This window comes from Danio rerio, chromosome 4 (genome assembly GCF_049306965.1).
Source record: "Danio rerio strain Tuebingen ecotype United States chromosome 4, GRCz12tu, whole genome shotgun sequence".
In the NCBI taxonomy this organism is placed as follows: domain Eukaryota; kingdom Metazoa; phylum Chordata; class Actinopteri; order Cypriniformes; family Danionidae; genus Danio; species Danio rerio.
In genome coordinates this window covers 15,225,835-15,252,151 of record NC_133179.1, presented here as the reverse complement: position 1 = coordinate 15,252,151, position 26,317 = coordinate 15,225,835, and the positions used below count along the sequence as shown (strand labels likewise).

Below are 26,317 nucleotides of genomic sequence, written 5' to 3'. Positions count from 1 at the left end.
ACTAACACTAAAGTGACGTTTGTGAAGTAGCTACGGTTCCTGCTGTTCTGACATCAGCTGCAGATGTGAATAAGCGGCGGAAGAAAGTAGTTCCTTGTACAAAATGGTTTGAGACTCATTGTATTTGATTTTACTTTTTATACACACGATTATGCAGTTGAACTGTTGTATAAATGCAATATCACATGAGTAGCAGTGCGATATGGCTGTATGTTGGATATAGCAGACTGATATACAGCCATATCGCACTGCTACTCGTGTGATATTGTTCATATATGATACAAATTATATATAAATTTAAATATCAATGTAACAAAATTGTTTTTTATATATGCATGTGTATCACATATACATAATAAATAAATATAATACTTATATATTATGTTAAAAAAAAACTTTTATTTTGGATCGTGATTAATCTTTGCCTAGCACCAATAAAAACATCAATTTATTTCAAAAATTCTTCTTTAACCATAATTTTGTTGTTTGGGGGGATATTTTGGTTGCAGACGTGTGCTCACACCAAGACGAAACAAATGCGGTGATTTCATTTATTCAATCAGCTGAGTTTTTATTACATCCTGAATTTTTCAGCACTGAATTCATCTTTATCTAAACCTCGGGAGAGTATTTATCCGAACGCACATGACATCATGGCCGTCCGAGCAAAGGAAAAGCATGTTGTGTGAAATCTAATAACTGCTGTCATATCGAGGCGATGACATACAGTGCTCTCATTAATAGCACTGACGCCTCTGTGACATCACGCAGGAAGCGATAAATAACAAGGCAAAACAGAAGATATCAGACCATAGATCATTCTCTCCAATACTGTCGCGTTGCTCTCAGGAAAAATAAATACGGGTCTAATTAGTAACATAACCACCAGACCAATATCTGCAGCAAATCAAACAAAAAGAAAAACTGACAGTTATTTAAACAACAGCCTAAATGATTTAACGTGGTACGTTACAAATGGGCTCCAAAGTAAATGAGATAATATCATAGTGCTGTGAGAGCGTGACTGGGTTGTGGTTTATTTCCATGACTTCAGTTGCAGTTTTAACTCTTTTTCTTGTTTTACCATCTTTCTGCTATGTGTTTGTGTTTGACACTTGTTTTTTAACAGCATACGTGGCTTCATTATTGTCTGTGTTAAATCGAATAATCTAAAAATCCAATAATATGTTACTTTTCAAGTATTTTTGTCTATTCATAATCATTTTCCGATTTGTGCAGCAGCTTACATGGTTTTAATTGGGTCTGCTTTAATTATTTGTTCATACTTTTCATTAGTTAATGTTAGTTAATGTATTTATTAACATGAACTAATAACAAACAATATTTGTACAGCATTTATAATCCAACATTTACTAATGCAATATTATTATGATTTATATATATATAATATAAGAGGTGTTTTGGGGTGGAAGTGTAGATGTATTTATTTTTATATGTATCTGCTTTAGTACTGTATGTTTGTATTGTTTTTCTATGTATGTGATGACTGCAGCTGAGGGCAAGAGCCCAATACAGATTTCCCTAACTGGGAAAATAGAGGTTTACCTTACCTCACCTTACCTTACCTTACCTTACCTTACCTTAATATTATAACCAAAAATCGTGGACTACTTTTTTATTTACTAACATGAACAAATAATTAATAAATGTATTGTTCATTGTTTAACCATACTTTAAAGTGTTACCAATTATTCAATATTAGAAAAATAGTTAATGTTTCTCAGTTTCTTGCTCAGTATGTTTATCTATTTAAATTTTTCTCCATCGATTACCATCTTTCTCGTGTGTTTGGGATTGATTCTTTTAAAAACTTGACAAAAAAGTTTCTCAATTTGTATTTTTTATTTATTTTTTGGTATTTTTTTTGTAGAGAGAATAAATAAATATTATTACATCAAACCCGTTTTTCTTTAGAAGCATTTCTGAATCTTTTTGTTAACACTTCACACAAAAGTCCCTTAGTTAATATTTGTAAATGATCTAACAATGAGTAATACATTTCTTAATTCATTGTTTTCTTAACCTTAATTAGTTTTAGGTTAGTGCATGCTATTACTTAACTATATTAACTAATTTTGATTATAACAATACATCTTAAAAGATACCTTAAACTGTTTTAAACTGATTATTTACATTGATAATTAATTCACACAACATTATATTCACTGTAATGTTAGCTGTTTCACAAACAGAAAAGTAAAAACCTATTTTTGCAGTCTTTGTACAATGTAAACTGACCCCATAGGTAACCGTAGTCTTAGACAATCAAAGCTGGCAATATACACAAAACAGTTCCCGCTGTATTATAACACCCACTTTAAATGTTATCACTTGATTCAATGGGCATTATAAGTGGTTATCAGCTGATAGATATGGGCCAGTAGGGGGCTTCTGTGCCTACTAGCAGGCTCAGAAGACCGTTATCATTCATCCACATGGTTAATCAGCGATACTAATAAAGCAGACTCTAGATCCAGTTCTGTTTTTACATTACTGTAAAGGCTGGGTTTAGGGTTGGGGTAGACGTTAAACACACACCTTGTTTGTTCTGTCAATCTCTGTTGAGTTGTGCAGATGTTCCACAATCCCAGAAATGCAAAGTGGCCCGGCAAAGCCTAACAGGTCCGCCATATACCGAAACGTGCTGCTGAGGAGGATTGAACCCCCGAATGCCCGATACATGGATTTCCAGATGGATGGCGATTTCTCAGGATCCTCTGTGTTCTGCTGTCAGAATTGGACAAGCAAAGAAACTCTGGTCAACCAAGACTTCAATATGTCGTCAGCTATAAAAAATATTGTTTAGATGCGATTTATTTTTTTTACTCTTTAACCTGTAATTGTCTATGCATACCCTCTGTTCCTCATAGGAGTCCTTCAGACGCAGATAGTTGGTTAAGGCCCTCATGGCGATAGGTAGTTTGCCGATTTTCTTCAACTCAATAGGTCTCTTGTGGGCTCCAATAATGAGTGGGTTCATCCACCAGTATGTTGCTTTGGAGAGAAGATTGACGAAGGGTTGGAGGAATCGGACACCCAAGTCCTGCAAGTCTTCTGGGGGCTTCACCCTCTGGGGGTTCGCAAAGAATACATACTTCTGCAGGTAAGATGCAAATGAAAGATAAAAGTCAATGTGGATTTTTATCAGCATGCTTAATTATTGGAATGTTGTATTGTAAATGTTGAGTATATGTTTACTGAAGTGTACAATGTTTAACAGATTCCTTGGTCAACTAGAAAGAAGGTTTTGATGGTGAACGGCTTGGCACCATGTCAGCTAGACCAACATGAAACCAGCACAAACCAATATGGACCAAAATTGTGCAAGTCCAAGGTTTATCAACAGGTTAGTAACTAAAATAATATTATCTACAGATGGATAAACATGAATGTATTACAAGCCTGAATTTAAAAACTAAACTATAATAAAACATATAATTAAATTAAATGTTAAATTAAATTAAATATAAAAAATATATTAAAAAATATGAAATAAAATGTTTAATAAAATAAACTACAAAATAAAATATAAAAATATGAAACAAAATCTGAAATATAAAATAAAACATAATATAGAAATATATTAAAAATCTAAAATGAAATATGAGACTAAATCTTAAATAAAATATTAAAAAATTGAATAAAATATAAACTAAAATAGAAAATAAAATAGAAAAATATAAAAAGAAATTTGAAATATGCAATTTGAGAAAAGAACTGAAAAAAAAATAAACTAAAATATATCATAAAATAAAATAAATCATAAAAATATGAAATGAAATATAAAATAAAATATGAAAAATTAAAAATATATCAACTAAAATATAACATAAAATAAAATAGAAAAATATTAAATAAAATATGAAATATAATATAAAAAAAAATAAATAAAGAATGGTTAAAAAGTAAATAAAATATTGAATAAAATAAAAGATTTGTGTACGTGTGTGTAATCCTGATATGAAAAATATTCATATTTGGTGCAATACATAAAGTTGTGTACATGATTAGTTTTTATTGAATCATTTAAGCTGAGAATAATAAATCCACTGGACTAAATAAAATAAAATAGATAAATACTAACAATATAAATATAATTATTAAAAAAATTAATTGAATAAAATGCCTGAAATTTGCTTAGATTTTATTTGTGTATATAATTGTGTAATTAAGTGCTTATAGAAAAAAATTAAAATAAATAATAAACATGTCTAAACTCACCCTGACTCTGATAACGTTGATCTCGACAGCCATGAGTAGGCCGTAGAGCACCACAAGCAACGCTGTGATACAGAAGCGGAGATGTTGTACCCCCAAGCTCGCCTCGGCAAACTTCCATAACTTTATCATCTTTGTGATGAAAGCCAGAATCCAGTAAATAAATAAGGCTGTGAAAGAGGTTAGGTTGATTAGGTTTGAATATTCATACTCAACCACTAGGCAAAAAATACTACTGACAATGTCTAAAAATATGGTTGGACCATTGCGTTACCGAGCAACGTGCAAAACGACTATGCTTTATTTAAATTAGAGTAGGAGTAAATGTAACATAATGAAACAACCACACTGCAAGTACATTTTATTATGAAGTGCCTACCTGCATGATGAAATAGACACTTACCCAGCAGGAGTTTGGGGAAATTGGCTGTTTCAATATTGTGGTAATACACAACCGATGTGGTGGCTGCTATAAAGCCCATAAATGCTGGCATGAAGAGGTGCAAGTGATTAGACTCCATCTGCCTGCAAAGCAAGATTCATGCACGAAGAGGTAAATAAAACAGTACAGACACATTAATAAACTGCACAGGCATATGTTGAAATGAAACCCACGTATTGGAGACGATTCCCTCAGCGATCTCACACACGTGTACAAACAGCAGTGTGAAGGTGAGGATCCAGCGCATGTTGTGGCCTGGGAAATGCAGCCAGGTGTTATGGTGGATCTGCACCTTCGAACTCTGGCTTCCCCAGCCTAGACGCACACATACATGGAGATTTTATAGTATTAATGTTTATTAATACACTCTTTGACCACTATATTTCATCAGCCAATCCAATGGCATGAACGTAATGCATTTAGGCATGTAGATATTAGTCAAGACCATCTGCTGAAGTTCAAAAAGAGCATCGGATTAGGGCAAATAAAAAGCTGTTTAAGTGACACCGAATGTGACAGGGTTGTTGGTGCCAGATGGGCTGATCTGAGTAGTTCAGAAACTGTGATTTTAATGCAAAACCATCTCTAGGATTTACAGACTAAATGTCCACTGAGTGGCAGTTCTGTGCCTGGTTTATGCCTGAGATCAGAAACTAAGGACCAAGGTTTTTTTTGATAATGAAATATTTTTAAGAGAGTTTAATACATGCTTGTGCAAGATTACGAATGCTTGTTGTAACGCCGCAAAAAATGCATGTAACATGATTGTGTGAGAATCCATTCTGTTACTTAGTAGTCGCTGTCCTTTTCCAAAGTGCTGAAATATGAACTTTTATGGAGTAATAACCTAAACGTTCGCTTTAAGAAATGTTGGGATCCACACAATTCCTTCATGTTGTCCAAACACAAATGTAAGTAGGTTAAACATAAAACAATTAAGTTGTCCACCAAAAAACCTTAAAATTGTGCTGTTTAATTAATTTATAATTAAATTATTATAGTCAATTAAATAATTATATTATATGATTATTAGCGTATATTTAATAAGTTAATAAATAGAATTTAATTCATAAATAATTAATAATTAAATAATTAATAATTATAATAAGTAGTTGGAACAAGCAACATAAGTCATTTTTTGAGTGTTTAACCCAAATAATCATCATCTCATGTGGATTATCAATCAATACAAGTCTTTATAAAGCACCTACCTACAGATCTAGTTACTGGCAAAATGGCAAAAAAAAGTTAAGATTACAGAACATTAAATTATACATAAATATTGCCCAATTACATGGATGGTTTTCATGCACATTCCTGAAACGCATTTATACTTTTTTTTTCTTTTTTTTTTTAGGTTATTACCTATTTTGAGGTTGTTACCTATTTCCCCTGGACTTTTAACCATATTTCCTAATTCTTTTTTATTGTCATTAAATTAAGTAAAAGAAAAATACATTTTTTTCAATTATTTATAAATTAATTTAATAATGAGAAATAAAGTGTACAATTAAAGAAAACTGTCAAAACTATAATCAAACTGCACGTGAATAAAGTTACATGTGTAATCTGATGATTGTCCAGGAGGTGACTTAACTAATTATTTTCTATAAGGAGATAAAAAAAACAAAACAATCAAATCTTGTAAACGATTACTTTTCCCCATGTTGTTCCAAACCCTTGAGACCGTTCACCTTCAGAACACAAATTAAGATCATTTAGATGAAATTGGCTTGTTCAAAGTCAAAACGGTACCAAAAAACAGTCAAATCCATCCATTTGTCTTTTATTGGTTTAATCGAAATATTATGAAGCTACAAGAATATGCACATAAAACAAAAATAACAACTTTATTCAACAGCTTCCTCTTGTCCCAACACAAATCGATTAAGTTAACTTTATTGTTTATAGAATATTAAATGGCCTGAACATAAAACAATTAAGTTGTCCTCAGAAAAACCTTAAGAATTGTGTTGTTTAAACTCATTTTATATAACCTGTTTAAACAAGCAGCAAAGGTTTTTTTTAAAGTGTAAATAAATAATGAGTAGAATAGGGCTTTAATGTTTTCTACGAAGTGCTCGTAGATCTAAAACGATTTTCTAGTACTTACTATATAACGATGCTTTTAAGAAACATTAAGATCATAGCACAATCATTTTTTACGATCTACTTAGGCTTACGATGCTTTTAGGAAAACTCAGCCCAGACTGGTTCAAGCTGATAGAAAGGCAACAGTAACTAAATTAGCCACTCCTTACAACCAAGGACTGCAGAAGAGCATCTCTGAAAACAAAACACAACCAACCATGAAGCAGATGCGCTACAGCAGCAGAAGTTATTTAAAAGCATCTCCTGTTAACTAAAAACATCCAACTCAGAACACAAATCACAGATCTTCACCAAAATTGGACAAGGCTGGATTAATGTTTCCTGGTCTGATGAGTCTTAATATCTACTGCAACTTTGAAGTGGTGCAATCAGAATTTTGGTGTAAAGCAAGATTTACATCATGGATCCGCAACAACTTTATGACTCTATCTCTTCAAATTGTCGAGAATATGGACCAAAATCTCTGACCAGTGTTTCCAGGACATCTTGGATCTATGCCACAATATATCTCACAAAGTTTTGAAGGCAAATGGTGGTCTGGTATAGAGAAGTTGTACTAAATAGTGTCCAGTGAGTGATTATCTTTTTTTCATTATCTGAACCACATGACCCAGCCTGTGTGCTGTGAGATTGGCAGAAAGCTGAGGCTCCACCTTAAAACACTACATCAGAGACTTGTGAATATGTCTGGCACCCTGAAACGGTTATAATTGTATTATTGTTGTCGTATAATTCGCTAGTGTTTCTAGGTAAACAATTACTTTTTCCTAGACGTTTGTTAATCAGCACTTTGTATCTGTCTCCGCCTGTCTTGTTTTCCCTTCTTTGGCTAACAGTGTAATAATTCTTCCCTGGGAAACATTTTTTCATTATGAGGTACGGCAAAATGCTTACAGTCTACAAGAGGAACGGCACTGACACCATTACAGCATCGGCGGAAACATTTTGAGATGCTTTTGAGTAAATGCTCTTAGGGGAGTCGATATAGATAATGAATTGGCAAAGCTTGTTGTGATACAGTGTCTAGATCCCTCAGCTTCTGAAGACATAACGTATGTGAGAAGAAAGTCAGAAAACCAGGGCTTTACAATTTAAGAATTTACTTCCTTGGAAATTTTGAGTTAGATTTTGAATTCACACCCTACAGGATATTATAATTGGATTAATAAGAACAGAAAATGAATGAACAGTACTAAATAGCAAATACACAACAAGTGTTTGTTTATGGGTTAATATAGCAGATTATTACACAGCACTCTGAAATATTAAATTATTGGTCAATCTTAACATTCTACGGTATGTTATTTCCATATAACAACCAATTAAACTAATGACTCAAGCTTATCCAGATAGGATGAATTATCTTGATTGTTAGTAATTAGATTCATAAATATATATGCTAATCTGTCATGTCACAGTTCTTGACTGGTTGGTTGCAACTTGTAACTGAATAATAATAAATGGTAGGATGCTATAAGCTATTTCCAGCCATTTTTCATTCCCAAAGCTTTACGTTACTCTTGAGTTATACTTTGTGAGTAAATATTGTGTTGATCTATTAAAATAAAATGGAAAAAAATTATAAAAATATAACAAAATATGACATATGTTTAATAAAATAAAATTACAATAAAATTAAATTAAATTAAACAAAATTAAATTAAATTAAATTAAATTAAACAAAATTTAATTTAATTTAATTTAAAATAAGTTTTTCAAGTATGGTCAATAAATTAAAATAAAATTAATTTATCTCTAATTAAAAACTAATTAAAATAAAACTTCTAGGATTATCCATAAAATAAAATTAAAGGAAAGGAAACAAAAAAAACTAAATAAAGCAAAACAAAACAAAAACAAAACAAAACATTTTCAGTAAAAAAAGCCATCTGTATTATATGCAGAATGAAACGCAACTCTGTGGAGTTTCACAAACTGTAATGCATTCACATGGTTGCTGAACAGGGAAAAAAGACAAGGTCATTCATACCAATGAAGAGAATTGGGAAGGTGATGAAGAGAAGAAATACATGAGGGACGAGGTTGAGGGCATCCACGAAGCAACCATTGTCCAAGACTCCATTATCCACGCTGTAGGCGTTACTATCCCTGTCGTTCCCACAGAAAGACAGGGCCATGTCACCTGACTGGGCTAAAGAAGCCTGGACATAATTAAAAATAATAATGTTAGATATGAACATTATTGAATGTAGATAAATGTGATCAAAAAAAGACATTGACAAAAATACAGTTTTTTTCATGCACCTGTCTAGGTATTTTGGCTTTAAATAAAGTGGGGGTTTTTTCAGTCGAAGTAAACACAGTAAACAATTTGAGATACAATTAATCAATTGATTATAACTCTTCTCTTTAGAAACACTTACAGAAACCAGATTTATCCATTTGCTGAAGGATATTATAGAGGGGTTTGTTCTTACAGAAATCATTTGATTACAGTATATATACATCAATTTATTCAATAACAAGAACAAAATACCTGTAAAAATGTAAATTTTACTGGCTATTAACAATTTTTTAATTAATCTATAAAAAAGGAATCCCCGAAATGAAAAACATCTGAATGTAAACTCACAAAACAAAACAAGAAATTTGAACCTGATCATATTACTAAAAACATATGTAAATTAACGGATATTTAATTAAATATTATCTCATTCATACACATAACATTTTAGCTTGTAAATAGGTCATTTTAAGTTGTTTACAATTCTTAATTTAATTAACCAACTGGGGAAGTATGTTGAAAACTATTGTTTTATTTTTGGTTCCAGGCTTTGAGCTCAGGCTGACAGCACTGGAAGCAGTTTCCCAATAATCATTATTGACTATGAGGTCAATCAGTGTAAGAGCAAGATTAACACACCCTCTCTATAGACAGAGCCTGTACCCTCTTAGTCAAATTATTTAACAACAAACTTTCATTTCCCGCGAGAGCTGCGTTATACAACAGCATACTGGACAGCAATGTTTATTTTTGCAGAACATATTCTGATAGACTGAATCTTGCATGCTGTATATCCTTAAATGAACCATCCAAATATGTGTGTGTGTGTGTGATTCTTTTTGTTTTGTTTTTACAGTTTTGATGCTTTTCATGCCATGTTATAATTACCATCATCTCCACATGACAACATGTGATGTTACCTCATTAACACACATGAAACTATGTTTCTATGTGTTTTGTTAACATTATCAATGCCTAAATTTAACACATAATCTAATCTGCATCAGTCAAGTGGTGCAGCCGTAGCTCTTAGAAACCTTAATATTTGTTATTGTTAGTTTATAAAAAAATAATACTTAAAAAATACAACAAATAAATTAAATGTAAAGTAAAATATATTTTCTAACTACTTATTATTAAGTGTTCTTCTAATATGTTCAAAATAAAATGAAGTAAAATAAAATTCCACTCAAATTAAAAGTATTAAAATAAAATTCAATCAATTAGTCAATTCAGTGTTTCCCAACCCTGTTCCCGGAGGCACACCAACAGTACATATTTCGGATGTCTCCCTTATCTGACCCATTCATTTTAGGTCTAAGGTCTCTTCTTAAGTGATGAGATGATGCTGGTGTGTCTGATTAAGAAGAGGTTGAAAATGTGTTCTGGTGGTGTGCCTTCAGGAACAGGATTGGGAAACACTGAATTAAGTGATACCCTAAAATTCCCTAAATTAAAGTATAATTATGTAGTCTTCTATGGTCTATTTAATAAATAAATGATATTACAATACATTAAATAATATTCAAATATAGAATGCTGAATTAACTAAGATTAAAGGATAAGTTCAAACACATCAGATATATGTTTCATTGTTAGCTCATTTGATAAATTGCCATATGAATAGTATTTATAAAGTGGTACATTATCCTAACAGTTAATATATCACCATGTTGGAAGAAGAAAAAAAGTTTGTCTTTCTTTTAAATTGGTCACTTTTTGCCAGATACATACAAATGAAAGTGTTTTAGTCAGAAATGCTAATATTATTAGCATATAATGATATATGCTGTGAAAGCATATTCAAGAATAATCTATTATGCAACCATAGGAAAAAAATGGGGCTACCAGAAAATTAAGTATTTGCCTGGTCATGTGACCACAACATGTCAGCCTCCATAAGGAGACCCTTCACTTAACAATAAAACAGCTTTTATCATCATACTAATATACAGGTGTCCATCATGCCATCATTTATGTCATTAACAATTTGTATTGCTGGGTCTTAGTTTGATATGAATTCTTAAATAAGTGAATATACAAGTAAATCCCCATATCAAGTGCATTACACTACAGTACATAATTTTTTTTAAATAAAAACCATAATTCATATGCATTGCTTGGATCTGTGTATAACAAGCATTATTATTATAGGATACCACCCACTGAGACGGCTATTCAAGCCCTCTGACCGCTTCAACACTTTCCTTCTACTACTTTTGATTTCTAACTGACGTGAACCGTAAATAACTAGGTAAAACCCACACCGACAGCCATCTTTAATTAATAAATAATCACTTACCGGAGTAATTACTGCGTTTTAGTAGCTTTTCATGCCCGTTGCGTGGTGTTAGAGAGAGTAATTCACAGAGAAAATTATTTTTAGCTGCGATGTATCAGCTGCTCATGGTCTCTCTCTCTCTTTCTCTCTCTCTCTTGGATCGTATTTCCAAACTTGAACAGGAATGTTGGCATGAATGTACAAACCGTCCTGATGAAAAAGAGAGAGAGAAAGAGAGAGAGATGAGCTTTGACTGTGTCTCTAAACCTTGCAGGCTTCTTGCTTACACAGCATATTTGACCATCAGTGAAGTGTGTGTGATGAACAGACCTTTTCTGCTCAACAATACTAAATCAATTTGTTTAAAAAAAAATACAAAGTAGTCATACTTTAAAATATTATTATAATTTAAATAATTATTTTTTAATTGAATATACATTTTTAATGTAATATTTTCATATAACTCCAGTCTTAAGTGTCATATCTTTTACTCAAGATGGTGTTCAAGAAATATTTCAAACAAATGTTAATATTTTAAACATTATATAATTGTTTAATTGAAGTGTAAATTGTTAAGTGAGTACAACATAATGAACATTTTTAAAAGACTTTTACAAGCATGTCCTGTAAGTACACCTTTTGTCACAGAGTTTCTGACTAATGCTATTACAGTATGCCATAGGGCATAAATTATTATGTTATCTATTTTTGTCATCAAATTTAGTAGTACCTTGTGAATGACAAGATGAGATTTGTTCAATGTCTATACACCAAATCTTAGGTGCCAATTTATTTTAAAATTACAATTTATGTTATTTTATTTTGTTTTCAATGTGTCTAAATGAAACAGTTATCAAAACAAATCAATAGCAAACAAGTTTACGTATTATAGACACGTTTTACAGCCACACAATAAGTAATATGTTTGCTAAATTGAAATGATTCACTCATAAGTGGCTCATTGATTTACTCACTCAACAGTAAACGAGCTAATCCAAAACAATGTTAATAATTTGTGAGCTAAATACTGTATTTACAGCGTAATCTAATCTCTACACCCAAGTGACATGCTGTAACCTGCACAAGTTTACCTGACGAAGAAACGAAATCCCAGTTTAACCTTGTTCTAATGCCTCAACACGAGCACGGTTAACCAAATTCAGTTTATTACATTACATAATAAGTCAAAATACAATTAAAATACAACGTAACAACAACCACACATCATTAGAAGGCCATTGTATTAAGATAAAGCGGCTATAGCGTTATTCAGGATCAAGCGCTGACATTTGAGTATATCAATTTAAGATGTAATGCTCCAATTTTGCGCACACACTCACCTAGATGCCTCCGCTTGTAGTTTTTGTTATCGATAATGGCAGAAAACCGGCTCCGACATCAGCGGAAAGACTGTAAACGCGACGCTGCTGGATCTCTTGTGTCCTTGCGGTATTGAAGAAAGCGCGCATCGGGGATTCGGCATAGCGTTGCTATGGCGTCAGATGTGAAGGAGGGATGCCCGTGCACGAGCGTGTCTCTGTCTCCCATTGATGTAGGTCATGTCACAAATAACGGGATCATGATGAAGATTTGACCGGCAGGTGCATAAAATTACTCCACGAAACGAAAGAGGATTGACTTGCGGCTTGAAAGCCGAAATGAAGATGGAATGTGGAGTAATGCGCCATAAACGAAGTCAAGCGTAATGATTTCATTCACAAGGGGTGTACATTTCGTTTATGGGGTCTACAGTAGCCTAGCAGTGGCAGTAAAATATATTTTGCAAATCAGTTATTCGTTGTATTCTCAAGGCAGTTTACTTTTGGATTGTTTTTTGATATATATACTCCAAAAAATGAACCCTCTCAGCGCATGCTGTCTATATTCGTCAGCCAAAATCATGCAGTCTCATGGGATTTGTAGTTTATTGTTTTACGTTTGTAGTCGTTATCTATCTATCTATCTATCTATCTATCTATCTATCTATCTATCTATCTATCTATCTATCTATCTATCTATCTATCCATCCATCCATCCATCCATCCATCCATCCATCCATCCATCCATCCATCCATCCATCCATCCATCCATCCATCCATCCATCCATCCATCCATCCATCCATCCATCCATCCATCCATCCACAGTATCAATCCATGCATCCATCCATCATCCATCTATCTTTCTATCTACAGTATCCATCCATCCATTCATCCATCCATCCATACATCCATACATCTTTCTACCTAGAGCATCCATCCATCCATCCATCCATCCATCCAATGTATTATTTATTTTCTATTTATCTATCCATCCATCCATTAACAGTATCCATCTATCTTTCTATCTACAGTATCCATCCATGCATTCATCCATCCACCCATCTACCTTTCTATCTACAGTATCCATCCATCCATTCATCCATCCATCTATCTATCTTTCTATCTACAGGATCCATCCATCCATCCATCCATCCATCCATCCATCCATATTATATGTTTTCCATCCATCAAATGTGTTATTTGTCCATCCGTCCATCCATATTTTCCATCCATCCAATGTTGCTCCATCCATCCAATGTATTATATATTTTCTATCTATCTATCTATCCATCCATCCATCCATCCATCCATCCCTGTCCGTCTGTCCGGTGCACTGACATTTTATCCTACCCATCAGATTATGCTACCAACACTGTATTTGAATGGTTCGGAGGTTCGGGTAAGAGATAAGGTAGGTTAGGGCAATATTACAGCTTCATATCACATTACTCCAAATTAAAATTTACACTGGTAGCAAAATCTGATGAGTAGCATATTGCATCATCAAAATGTTCTACCTACTTTTTCAATGGGAGGCAGGACAATCTGACAAGTTAGGACAAATCGACAGAACACCATCCGTCCATCCATCCATCTAGTATTTTACATATCGATATCTTCACTGACAAACTGAGAATATCATAAGCTTTTTTCTTAATTTTTTTTTTGTTTTATTGGTTTAGCCTTGCAAAATTAAAAAAATTGACCACAGGGATACCCATTGATGGCATGTTTAAAATGTTGAGGATCTTTAAATCCATTGTCTGACTGACATGGAACTCCATGGGAAACAGGACCTCCACTCCAGAGGGACAGAATCCAAAAGGTCACATATGGTTTGGAGACTAAAGTGTGATGAGAACTGCTGCAGGGTGCATGCGTGTGTATGACCGAGGAAAGCGAGGGTGTGTGAGAGGTTGGGGTTGAATGGGGATTATGGGAGTGTATTTGTTTGTATGCGAGAGTGTGTGCGCAAACAGTCACATCCCTAGTGTTTCCCCAGAGATCAGAAGGAGGCAGCCCTAACCCAGCCTCTCCCCCATTAAGCACAGGAAGCAGCCCATGTGTGAGCCATCAAAGGCCCTGTGGTGACACCCAGAGCCTGGGACGAGGTGCTGTGGCTGGGGACAGAGAGATGCAGTTGAGGCTGAAGGATTATGGAGGCCAGAGGGTCAAACACAACCTCTTTGAGAAAGTTTCAGTTTCCCATAACTAAGCTGAGAATCGGCGGTTTCCACACGTATGCGTTTATGTGCAGTGCGTCATCAAATGAAAGACTGAAGCCTACAGAGACACTGGTCAATATTAGAGTAATTAAGCTTATCCAATCCTGCTTTATCCTTTATCTAAACACTGCTGGACAATACATTCTAAGCCAAACGTTGTGTTATGGGACATGGAAGCTACTTTCTAGCTGGTCTATACTGGTTTAAACAGCTCATTGGCTGATGGATACTAGAAGACCATTTTGGACCTTGCCTAAAAAAGCAGGACCCACTAACTTGTATAGAATGTGAACCAGCATGGATCAGCTTATACCAGTTACTCACCTGCTAAGACTATAATTGCCAGGATCAACCAACAGCACTCAACAAATAACAAGCTTTAATCACATAAAGACCACATTAAACCAGATAATGACCTTGAACTAGTAGATTAGCTTAACACGCTAATTGAATCAGCTTGAATCAGTTTCAAACTGCTCCAATCAGCAATTGACTAGCTTGGAGAAGCTAAAAATGAACTTGAACCAGCTAATGGCCACCTCTACCAAACTCATAACGAGTTCTAAATAATACAGGACCAATCTGGACAAGCTGAGGTTCAGACTGAACCAGCTAGTGACCAGCATGAGCAGACTAAGCTAGCTATTGACCTGCTAAGACCAGATAATAACAAGCTTCAAACAGCAAACATCCAGCTTCAGCCATCTATTACCCAGTATGACCAAACTAACGACCAGCTTCAACCCAATTAAGACATGCTCAAATCGAGTAATGAGTTAATGGTCAGCCAGCTTCAATAAGCTCAAATCAGCTAACAACCAGCTCAAACCAGTTATTGATCAGCCTGAAGAAGCTGAAAATGAACTTAAAACAGCTAATCACCTCCTCAAAGAAACTCATAACCAGTTTTAACCAACAAATGACCAACACGGACAAGCTGAAGTCCATACTGAACCAATAACCAGCTCTAGTTGGAAATCCAGCTTCAACCACTTAATACCCAGCATGACCAAACTAACGATTAGCTTCAACAAAATAAAGATCTGCTTGAATAAGTTAATGAGTTCATGGTCAGTTAGCCAGCTTCAATAAGCTGAGATCAGCTAATAACCAGCTTAAACCAGTTATTGACCAGCTTGAAGAAGCTGAAAATGAGCTTAAAACAGCTAATGACCCCTTCAAACAAACTCCTAACCAGTTTCAACTAGCAAATGAACAACCTGGACAAGCTAAAGTCCATACTGAACCAACTAATAACCAGCTTAAATGGGAAGTCCAGCTTCAACCACTTAATACCCAGCATGACCAAACTAATGACTAACTTCAACCTGATAAAGACCAGCATAATCAGCTTGGGTCAGTTAATTACCTAGCTGATGAAAACATCATAACAAGCTTAAACCAACCAATGGCCCACAAGACAAGTTGAGAGTTAGATTGAACTAGATTTATTAGATTTAAAAGCTACCAATTTATTATAGACTTTCCAACAGGTTTGACATTTTAAAAACGAGTGTCATAGAAGACTCATAGCTCTTTCATTCAGTGTATTAAGAATCATAACCTCAGAGACGTTGAGACTCTGACTGGGACACTGGGAAACCTTTATGACACAAAAAACAAAGCTTTATCTTTTAAGTCCTAACCAAACAAACACTGATGTCTTTCCCTCTATCTTTGGAAATCCTCAAATCGCTAGTGATCTCAAAGGCAGAAATCAAGCATCTTATGTAGCATTTGAGTTCGTGTTGTCACTTGGCTCAGTGTTCAGGGTTCATTGAGGGGGTTCGCAAACCACAGGAAGTCTTCTACACATCCCAAACATCATGTGTATTTATAGTCAATAATTTAACATAAATACAGAGAGACAGATGAGGAGCAAAGATGAGAAAGTAAAAGCTGAAAAAGTGGGAGCATGAAAGTGCACACGTACCGCCATTACATAAGCAATCTCTCCCTTTCGCTCTCTGTAAACTGTCACGGTATAATCGTGAGGTGCTTTCAAATAAACAGCTCTACAATAAACAGACCCGACCGCAATACTAGTTCAAACAATGATTAAAGAGACAATTCACCCAAAAAATTGTGTAATTATTTACTCATCCTGCACTTGTTCTGAACCTGCTTTTATTTCTTTCTCTTGTTGAACACAGAAGACATTTTGAAGACTGTTGGAAAGCACCAGCCATTGACTTTCATAAGTATATTTTTATTACTATGGATTTCAATGGCTACTTGTCTCCAACATTCAACAAAATAATAAATAGTGGCTAAATTAAATGTATTTTATTCCTATAAACACATGCTCTGCACTTGCAAACTTTAATTTCTTCTATTGTGTGCATGTTAGCATTTGTGCTAAATTGTAGCATTTCCACTCAGACAGCCCTTTATACATTTGTTTTTGGTTTGAATATGTAGAGTGACTATGGTACTTGTGAGACAAGATGGCTGAAAAAGACAGGGAAAGAAAGACTAAAAATGGAGAGCACTAGACATATTTTCATCTAAGCACTGGATAATTGAAAATAGCAACTTTACCACCCAAGTGAACTTAAAAATGTTCACAGCAAGGGCTTCATGTTTGTGAACGGGACATTCTTAATATAGGCTTGAAAACAGCCAATATGTAGTTAAACAGCTTGAACTATTACTTGAACTAACTACATTTTTACATAAGATTTTAGTTATTTTTTATAATAACATGGTTATGGATCTCTGTTATATTAAGCTTTGTATTAAACGTCTGCATTGCTGACATTTTTAAATGGCAATATGCTGTCACCTAGTGGTTTGACAGTCAAAGTACACTTAAGTTGCTTGTAATATTTTATGTTATGAATACATTTGTAACTAAATTTCCAAACTGTGTTAGTTTTGGAGTGAATTTCTTAATTAATTTTGTTTTGTCATAAAGTGTATAATAAATTTCAATTTATTATAATTTCAATCGAATATTTCTGTTTGTTTAATAAGGAAAATAAAATTTACATTTGCAACCCAATATATTTCAACAAATTGCTTAATCACATTTATCTGAAAATGTAAAAATAAATAAATAAATAAATAAAATATAAATATGATAATCTAGTCTTAGAAATGTCAATGACTTAACCATAAATTGAGGTGGGTCAGATTCTGACTCTTATTACAATCTCAGAAATAAAGGTACGTGAGCTGTCACAGAGTTGGTACCTTTTCAAAAGGTACACATTTGTACTTAAAGAGTCCATATTGGTACCTCAAAAGTATATATTAGTACCTAAACATTTTAAGAGGAATACTTGTACTTTTTAGGTACTAATATGTACCTTTTATGTACAAATTTGTACCTTTTGAAAAGGTATCACCCCAGTGACAGCTCACATACCTTTATTTCTGAGAGTGTAGGCTATTGCCAAAGTGACTAATCTATAATTGGCTGCTACTGTAGGTGACAAAGTTTGGATTTACCAAACACGTTTGTTAGAGGTCTAGTGTCCTTGCTTAATTAAACCTGAGGGTGGTGCTCTATTTTGATTGGTATAGGCAGTGTATTAAATAACATAGAGTGTTTTAATGTTGATTTAGTTTTCTGGAATGCAGATGTTTTGCATATTAATGTATAAGGGAACTGAAATGAAAAAAAGGAAAAGGCAGTATGTAATAACAATGTAATAACTGTGTCACTGCTTCGAAAAAAAAAATTAATTATAATTAGTTTGTTCTATAATTAGAACTTCTTCACCAAATTACATGAAATGCCTTTAATTGTAGGCTACACATATTTTTGATTTATTTATTAATTCATTTATACACTATTGTAACCCTTTATTTGTTTAGCAGATGTTTGATATTATACCCTGCCTATACTCATATACAGAATTAAAGGAAAAAAGATGTCATTGCTGTCATCTTTTTTTTAAAAGTACACCTTTTCACTTCTTTACTACTAATGTGTACACATTTAGTGGTCATAGCCGATATTGTGCAGTTCTGAGTGTGCTCCATGCAGGTGAGTGGGTTTGACAAACCACCTGTAGGATACATTATTTCCTCTCTATGCACCAGGCACTTTATTAAAAACACTTTTATGTTTTGTACATTTGTTTGTATAGCTACAATTTTTTTTATGTTTTATATTTTGTTCTGTTTTCTATAGCTATATTCTTCATATCTAACGTTTTAAATATTTTAAATTTGGTCTTGTTTTCTATAGCTATAACTTATATTTCTATATCTAAAATCGACTGTGATTCTTTTTTATTTGTTTTGTTTTGTAGATCACAGGTATTTATATAAGCATTTCACTGCATTCCGTACTGTGTATGTGACAAATAAAATTTAAATTTAAATAAAAATATGTAGCCCACATTAAATGTACTAGCTAATATAGACCCTTTAGGTAACAGAATCATTTGCACTAATTATAGCTTATTATGTCACTTCAAGGCTTAGGTCTGTGGTGTGGGAAAATGTACTTTAGTCTGCTTTCGCGTAAGGAAGCGGTTTTGCATTGCAAAAAGTTTCCTTTGACTAATTTGAACCCCTAAACTTCCTCTTTCAGGGCTGTGGTTTTATCAGCCATACTTTTTTGTTTTCTCTGCAGCAGTGTCTGCATTTTTGTCAGACTGTAGGGTTTCATCTTACATTTATATACTCAATGAAATCCATCAATCAAACCAACCCTTTATTAATTATAACCAACTCTGTGTTTAAATTTAACCTTTCACTCTACTATTTTGCGTGTCCCTAATTTCATCTAGTAGCAAGTCCCTAGTCATAAAACAGGACGTTTCAATTTACAGAATTCAGGATAGAACAGTTGTATGATCTGCTATCATATGACCACCTAATTTATTGTGATTATGTATGTGTGATTTATTGTGTAATTGCACATTTAGCAAACTCACCAAAATGTATTCTTTGAAGCATGAAGTCATATTAGCCTGTAAAGAGGTGAATTAAATGTGATAGTCAATGTTCCTTTCATGATCCCATTTTATATTATAGCACATAGATCGATTCACGTCATGCGTCACTACGTAAGGACTGGTGGAAGAGTGTCCTTTTAATGGAATTTGAAAGCGCACACCGAATGAAAAGAATGGTTATTTACTGACTCTGTAGGTGCAGAGAATAGTGTTGAACAGCCGTGTTTATATAAAATATATTGTCGCAAAATGCGGCGAAAAGTCACGGTAATAGTTTGATTAAGGTGTTTACATACCTACTGAAAAAAAAAAACAGCATAAACCAGCCAGTTAGTTAAAAAAATATTCTTTCTAAAGTATTTTACTGTTAGGCCTATCTTGGTTTTCATAAAAGTCTGTTCAGAAAGTTTGCAGATCATGGTGGTTGAATTTTTTTGTTTGCAGTGGCAAATTGGATTAAATAATGCTCGTAAATATATATACATACTGTACATACACAAACATACTGTACATACTTATAATATAAAGACGCCATTCAGTAAAAATTTGCTTCTATATTAACATATTAGGTTCAATATAATGCCACTAAACTGACAAAATGTAACGTTTCCTCATGAGATCAGGCTGAATAAAGTGTTGCAATATATGCACAAATTTTTTAAGCAACAACCCCAGCCATCCCAAAAATGGGAAACACAGTGTCACTTACAATACATACAGAGACATAAAAACTGATGTATACTGCAAATACACTTCCTGTATGAAATGGTCGTGGTTGTGTTTTATCTGCACTTTGATCAGTCTGTACCTCAGTCAGATTGACATAAATAAACAGAGAGAGAGGAAGAGAGACAGAGCCTGTGCTGCAGTGGACTGTGTGAATTGGATGTGCTCTAAAAATTGAGGTATGATGTTTAATTGTAGCTTTGCCATATTTTATCATAAAGAATTTTTAAAGCTGTATGAGGTAAAGAAGTTGTTTAGCTTATTCACACTAATCTTTCAGTATAGTACATGGATTAATTATTAGTTTAGACAATATTTATTACATTTTATATTTTAAAAAAATTATCCATGGTGTCGTGTTGTTTGCATCAAATTCTGACCCTTCCACTTAAATGTTGCATCAGTAACAGGCATGCTTTTCCAATCAACTGCTGTCTAATTTTGGTCAAATCCTAGCACAAGTTTGCTGTTCTTAGCTGACAGGAGTGGCACCAACATGATCTTCGGCTGCTGTAGCCTATGCTTGATGTGGGGAAAAAGTGCTGACACTTGCTTGTATATTAATTTCATATAAACTACTGCACACTGTGGCAATTTCACTGTTCTTTAAATGTCTATGCGGTCAATGCAGAAAACAAAACCAGAACATGGGCTAGCATACTTGGTTTTTACATCACAATTAAAATTGCATTAAAAGAAATTTAACAGATGCAAATATTTTTTAATGTGTTCCTCATGATTTTTATATATATTTTTTAAAGGTTGTACCAGTAAAGCCTTTACCACTTTGTTATGTTGCTATTCCTTTTCACAACACTGAAAAGATGTTTAATGACTGAAGACACAAACTGATGAAGTGTAAGAAATTTTGTTCCATTCTTCCTGCAAACAAGTCTTAACTTGGGCAAGAGTATGGGGTCTTCGTTGTTGCATTTTGCACTACAAAATACACCACGCATTCTCAATTGAAGACTGGTTGGGGCTGCAGACAGGCCAATCAAGTACCTGTATTCTCCTCTCCGCAGCAAGGACTTTGTAATATGTGCAGGATGCGGTTTTGCGTTGTCTTGTTGAAATATGGATGGGCATCCCTGAAAAAGAAGGCAGCATATTTTTGTCTAAAATTTCAGCATTAATGGTGCTGAGATTCAGCATTACTGGTGCTTCACAGAAGTGCAAGTAACAGTCTGGATGATCCTTTTTTGGTCTAGAGCACACAGCGCCCATTACTCCCCAAAAAAAATTAAAAAACCTGAAATACTGATTCATCTGATTACAGTACACGTTTCCACTATGTAATGTTCCATCCAAGATGCTTCCGAGCCCAGAGAGTGGAGAGTCGACAGTGCTTCTGGACACTGTTAACATAGGGCTTCCTTTTGGCACAGTGCAGATTTAACCGGCATTTGTGTATGCAACTACGTATTGTGGTACAGCCTATGTGGTGATTATTACTTTTCGATGAATGAGGATTTTTGATGTAGTGCCACCTAAGGAATCAAAGATCACGGGTGTTCAGTTTAGGCTACACTGAAATTCCTCCAGATTACTTGAAACTTTTAATTACATTACACATTATTGAAGGTGAAATATTCAAATGTCTCCATTTCTTTCTTTGAGGATCGTTGTTTTTAAATATTTTAATTATTTTCTCACGTGTTTGTTGGCAAACTGGCAATCCTAGTCCATCTTTGCCCCTTAATGACAGGTGCGGATGTATATTTACAAATGAAATAAAGTTGACCAGACAAAACATGAATTGTTTGATGTTCATATTGTCTGCAATGAAATACAAGTTAAAGTAAATTTGGAAATCACTACTTTCATTTATTTATTTCTGTTTTCTATACTGTCCTAAGTTCTTCTGAACTTGGTGCTAAAATGAATACCACATAGTGTAAATGAACAAAGACGCACTCTTGGAGAATAACTGATATGTCTCTAATGCTCATGAAATATTTGGCAAGCTAATGGAATTAAAAACCCTGCTGTGTGAAAAGAGTTTTGACTAAAATATACATTGGTGATAACCTACAGCCCATGAGAGAGCAAGACAGGGCAGAGGAAATTTCGGTAATCCAAGATCCAACTATCCTTGTTGTTCAGAAATGACTTCCTGCTCTTCTCTTATGTGATATATATTTCTTGTTTTTTCTCTTTCTTTCATTTCAAAAGATGAAGTGGACGTTGCTGGCAGCTTTCTCTCTGCTGCTGTGCTTTGGCTCATCTTGCTGTGATGATGCTCAAAAACAGTTCTCGTCTCCTACCATCATCAATAATGTGGTCCAGGACCCTCAAACAGGCCGAATCTACCTTGGAGCTGTCAATGGGATCTTTCAGCTGAACCACAATCTACAGGAGGAGAGCAGAGCAGACACAGGCCCTAAGAAAGACAACCCACAGTGCACTCCACCTATCACTGCGAAGTGCACCGATGCGAAGGAAATGGACAACTTTAACAAACTCCTTCTGGTTAACTCCGCCAACGGCACCTTGATTGTTTGTGGAAGCCTTTTCAGGGGCATCTGCTCTTTGGTAAACCTCAACAGTGTGAATAAACCGGTGTACTACAGTGACACCAAAGGAGAGAAGACATGGGTTGCCAGCACTGAAGAATCTGTCACTGTGGTGGGGGTCATTTCTTATTTTAAGGACACTACTACTAATGCTAACCTCAGTGTATTTCTAGTGGGAAAAGGTTATGGAAGTTCGGACAGCTCAAAGCTCATTAGCACTCGGTTGCTGCAGGAACATGGAGAAATGGATGTTTTTGAGAACATGGTTGAAGCTTCCACTGTTCAAACGAGCTCTTTTGTTCATCGGTACCTCCATGATTTTCGCTACACGTTTAAAGACAATGGCTACATCTACTTCCTGTTCTCCCGCTCTCCTGGCACTAGCGACAGCAGGAGGATTACGTTTATAGCACGCCTTTGCGAGAACGACCATCATTATTATTCTTACACCGAACTTCAGCTCAACTGCACCGTTAACACTGAACAACAAGAGAACACATTCAACAAAGTCCAAGCAGCGTATCTGGCTAAACCTGGAAAGGTTTTGGCTCAGAATATCGTCCCATCAAATCTAAATGATAAGGTTCTGTTTGGAGTGTTCAGTGCAGATGAGGCGGACGGGCGATCAGCATTGTGCATGTACCCGCTTAGCAGCATTAATGCCAGGTTTGAGGAGGTGATTGAGTCCTGCTACACAGGAGAAGTTCTGGAGGATGACAAACCGAAGACTGTTTATTCACCCTACAACTCCAAGAATGAAGCCATATGCAGGACCAAAAGAGATGTGAGTTGTTGAGTTTCTTCAGCTCTGCTTCTCTGTTTTGTGTTTTATAGCTAGTCTGATTGTGTTGTCTTTTTGCCCAACAGAAGAACATGGTAAAGGCATATATATGTGGCGCAGAGTTCCTGCCATCTCCACTAGCCAGTAAACCTGAGTATGCTTTAGCTGTCAAACCCATCTACACTGGGAATGACATGCTGACAGCTGTGGCAGTGGCGGTGGAGAACGAACACACTGTGGCATTCTTGGGAACCAGTGGAGCAGACGTCTTGAAGGTGAGGTTGTTGCAGGGTTTGATAATAATATCCTTTTTTTCACAGGGCCCTTGAGGTTTGACTGGCTGTAGTGGTCTGGCTTAGTTGTTGATCATTTGAGCTATTCAATTGTTAACTTTTTCCTCGCAGGTGCATCTTGACCCAAACCACACTGACTTTTACAACAGAATTCCAGAGGAGCACACAGAAGGTGCAGTGAACAAAAACCTCTTATTTGATACAGGTTTGGATCACCTCTACATCACCACTGGCAGAAAGGTTTGTTTATGAACACAAACACAATGTATAGATCATGTTACGACAACAACAAAACCTGTTTGTGCAAACCTATGTTGCCAGACAATACTAGAGTGATGTTGTTTGGCTACTGTCCTATTGACAATGATCACACAATTGTATCTGAATGCGGTTTTCCTGTGTCTCATTTGGTTGCCCATTGATGGAATAATTTCCTAAAGTTTCCTAGTGTATCATCATTAATAGTCTTTGTTAATGACAACACTCATAAAGTTTAATCTCTTTTGCTTCTTAATAGAATCCACACTCACTTCTTTCATTTTTTTTGTAGATCTCCAAAGTGCCAGTGCAGGTCTGTGGTCAGAAAAATGATTGTCGCTCATGTTTGGTCCAACGTGACCCATATTGTGGCTGGTGTGTGCGGGAGGGCCGGTAAGTCTGTTAGAGTGATTTTATTGCCAATCAAAACCATCATATTCTCCAGGACTGGACAACTAATAATAACACACTTCAGCAGAGTAGATATTTCTGCTGTCAAATAAACTAAAACCCATGGTCCCAATGGGTCATGTCACTTCTATTAGAACAGGCCATTGCTTAGAGATCTCATTTTCAAACAGATTATTCAAGAAAAATTCAGAAGGTGTGTTAAATCTTTTGCTTCTGTGTGCAGTCCAGTTAAAGCTAACATAGCACGACTCATTGCTCATGTTTGCCTGCTTTTCTCTTGCAGTTGTACCAGGAAAAAGAATTGCCACAAAGGTGAAGGAGAGAATGTCTGGTTGTGGGGTCCAGATCAAGCATGTAAAATCCTTGAGCCCATCAAAATCCAAGCATGTATCCCAGACCAGACTCCTTCAAATGGGACGACCACACCTCCTAGTGGTGGACTGTAAATAGGTGGAACCTTGCAGTATTACTCAATCGCTTTGTTTGAATATGCCAGTAGATGCTCAAAGCATTTTTTTCTGCTGTACTTTAAATTTACTTTCTTATTGATATATAATTTAGCAGTATGTCCTTTAGCAATTTACATTGCTTTTTAAAATCTTTTTTTACCTACTTTACATATTTAATAGACGAGACGTACACAATTTGCAGAACTAAGTCCATGGTATTGAGAACCACTGATGTTATGAAGAGATCTAGAGAGGATGATATTACAATGGAAAGACAGGAGGGAGAAAGGGAATGTATTTTGCTTTGTGGCACTTGAGATGTAGTAAATGTAATAAAGACATGTAAATCAGAGGTTTTACCAGAACAGAAGACTTCTAAATTGATGCCATGGAGAGTGTCCATTTGTTGAGCAAATAAAAAAAAGATGGAAAAGTTATTGTTGTCCATTTATTTACTATGGTTTTGTATGTTGAGTAATGGATTGCAAGATCTTGAAAGACACATTGCAGATCAGATGATAAAAACAAACATTTGTCAAATCAGCGATTCATTCCGCTGTGGCGACCCTGGATTAATAAAGGGACAAAGCCGAAAAGAAAATGAATGAATGAATAAATACATTTAAAGCACTATTTTTAGCTGGATAAGCTTGTCATCATAACCACATTTTTTGATGTACAAAATATAATTACTAGATTTAGAATAAAGAGATATGAAAAATTAATTATTTTTAAAATACAAATTTATACCTATTATAAATGCAAATTTATTTATTATCATTTAATAGGCGAATTATGAATAACAAGCTGGCCAGCAATTCAACTTTATTCAGTGAGAATCTGGCCATTTGAATAATAACAATAAAAAATAATACCAATGATGTAGACCTTCACAATTTTTCTAGCCTCTCTTGTAAAAAGTACTTTTAAAAATTCATGGATAACAACAATTGTATTCAAATTAATTGTAATTTAATGGGTTTTCAACGGGTTATTTTCACTTTTTATAATGGCATAGCAGTCAAAATAGGATAAATGTGCTCATGTATAGAACAAATTCTAGACCTTTCTAAGTGAGGAGTGGGTTTTTCGAACCACCCAAACCT

At 34.6% G+C, this 26,317-nt stretch overlaps 2 protein-coding genes across 22 annotated transcripts in view; one reads left to right on the top strand and one right to left on the bottom strand.

The window, feature by feature from the left end:
- The window catches only part of abcc9 (ATP-binding cassette, sub-family C (CFTR/MRP), member 9), a 57,295-nt gene extending 44,506 nt beyond the window's left edge, over window positions 1-12,789 (bottom strand). For 6 of the 20 annotated variants that reach the window (XM_005164701.6, XM_005164702.6, XM_005164705.6 and 3 more), the window contains exons 1-8: window positions 12,660-12,789; window positions 11,341-11,529; window positions 8,784-8,955; window positions 4,855-4,996; window positions 4,643-4,764; window positions 4,243-4,409; window positions 2,876-3,118; window positions 2,560-2,748 (exon numbers count right to left, since the gene is read on the bottom strand). In XM_005164701.6, the coding sequence (XP_005164758.1) occupies window positions 2,560-2,748; window positions 2,876-3,118; window positions 4,243-4,409; window positions 4,643-4,764; window positions 4,855-4,996; window positions 8,784-8,931 (1,011 nt within the window). In that variant the 5' untranslated portion in view covers window positions 8,932-8,955; window positions 11,341-11,529; window positions 12,660-12,789. Of the gene's footprint in view, window positions 1-2,559; window positions 2,749-2,875; window positions 3,119-4,242; window positions 4,410-4,642; window positions 4,765-4,850; window positions 4,997-8,783; window positions 8,956-11,340; window positions 11,530-12,659 lie in introns of those variants that run through there. The other 14 variants (XM_017355034.4, XM_073946267.1, XM_017355035.4 and 11 more) reach the window with 4 other exon arrangements.
- Window positions 2,596-25,648, top strand: plxnb2a.3 (plexin b2a, tandem duplicate 3). Of its 2 annotated transcripts, XM_005164708.6 has the most exons (7): window positions 2,596-3,124; window positions 3,242-3,367; window positions 22,679-23,803; window positions 23,887-24,075; window positions 24,205-24,333; window positions 24,644-24,744; window positions 25,046-25,646. In XM_005164708.6, exons 2-7 carry the CDS (start codon window positions 3,272-3,274, stop codon window positions 25,206-25,208), a joined length of 1,803 nt encoding a protein of 600 aa, XP_005164765.1. In that variant the 5' UTR covers window positions 2,596-3,124; window positions 3,242-3,271; the 3' UTR covers window positions 25,209-25,646. The 2 variants fall into 2 exon arrangements, with proteins under 2 accessions (XP_005164765.1, NP_001025327.1); NM_001030156.2 differs by lacking the exons at window positions 2,596-3,124; window positions 3,242-3,367 and adding an exon at window positions 20,566-20,682 and having other exon boundaries at window positions 25,046-25,648.
- Window positions 25,649-26,317: the final 669 nt, after the last annotated feature.

Coding starts and splice junctions, on each gene's coding strand:
- plxnb2a.3 (XM_005164708.6), top strand. CDS start 3,272: ATGGTGAACGGCTTGGCACCATGTCAGCTAGACCAACATGAAACCAGC. Junction 24,076..24,204: donor GTGGAGCAGACGTCTTGAAG/GTGAGGTTGTTG, acceptor TTTTCCTCGCAG/GTGCATCTTGACCCAAACCA. Junction 24,334..24,643: donor ACATCACCACTGGCAGAAAG/GTTTGTTTATGA, acceptor TTTTTTTTGTAG/ATCTCCAAAGTGCCAGTGCA.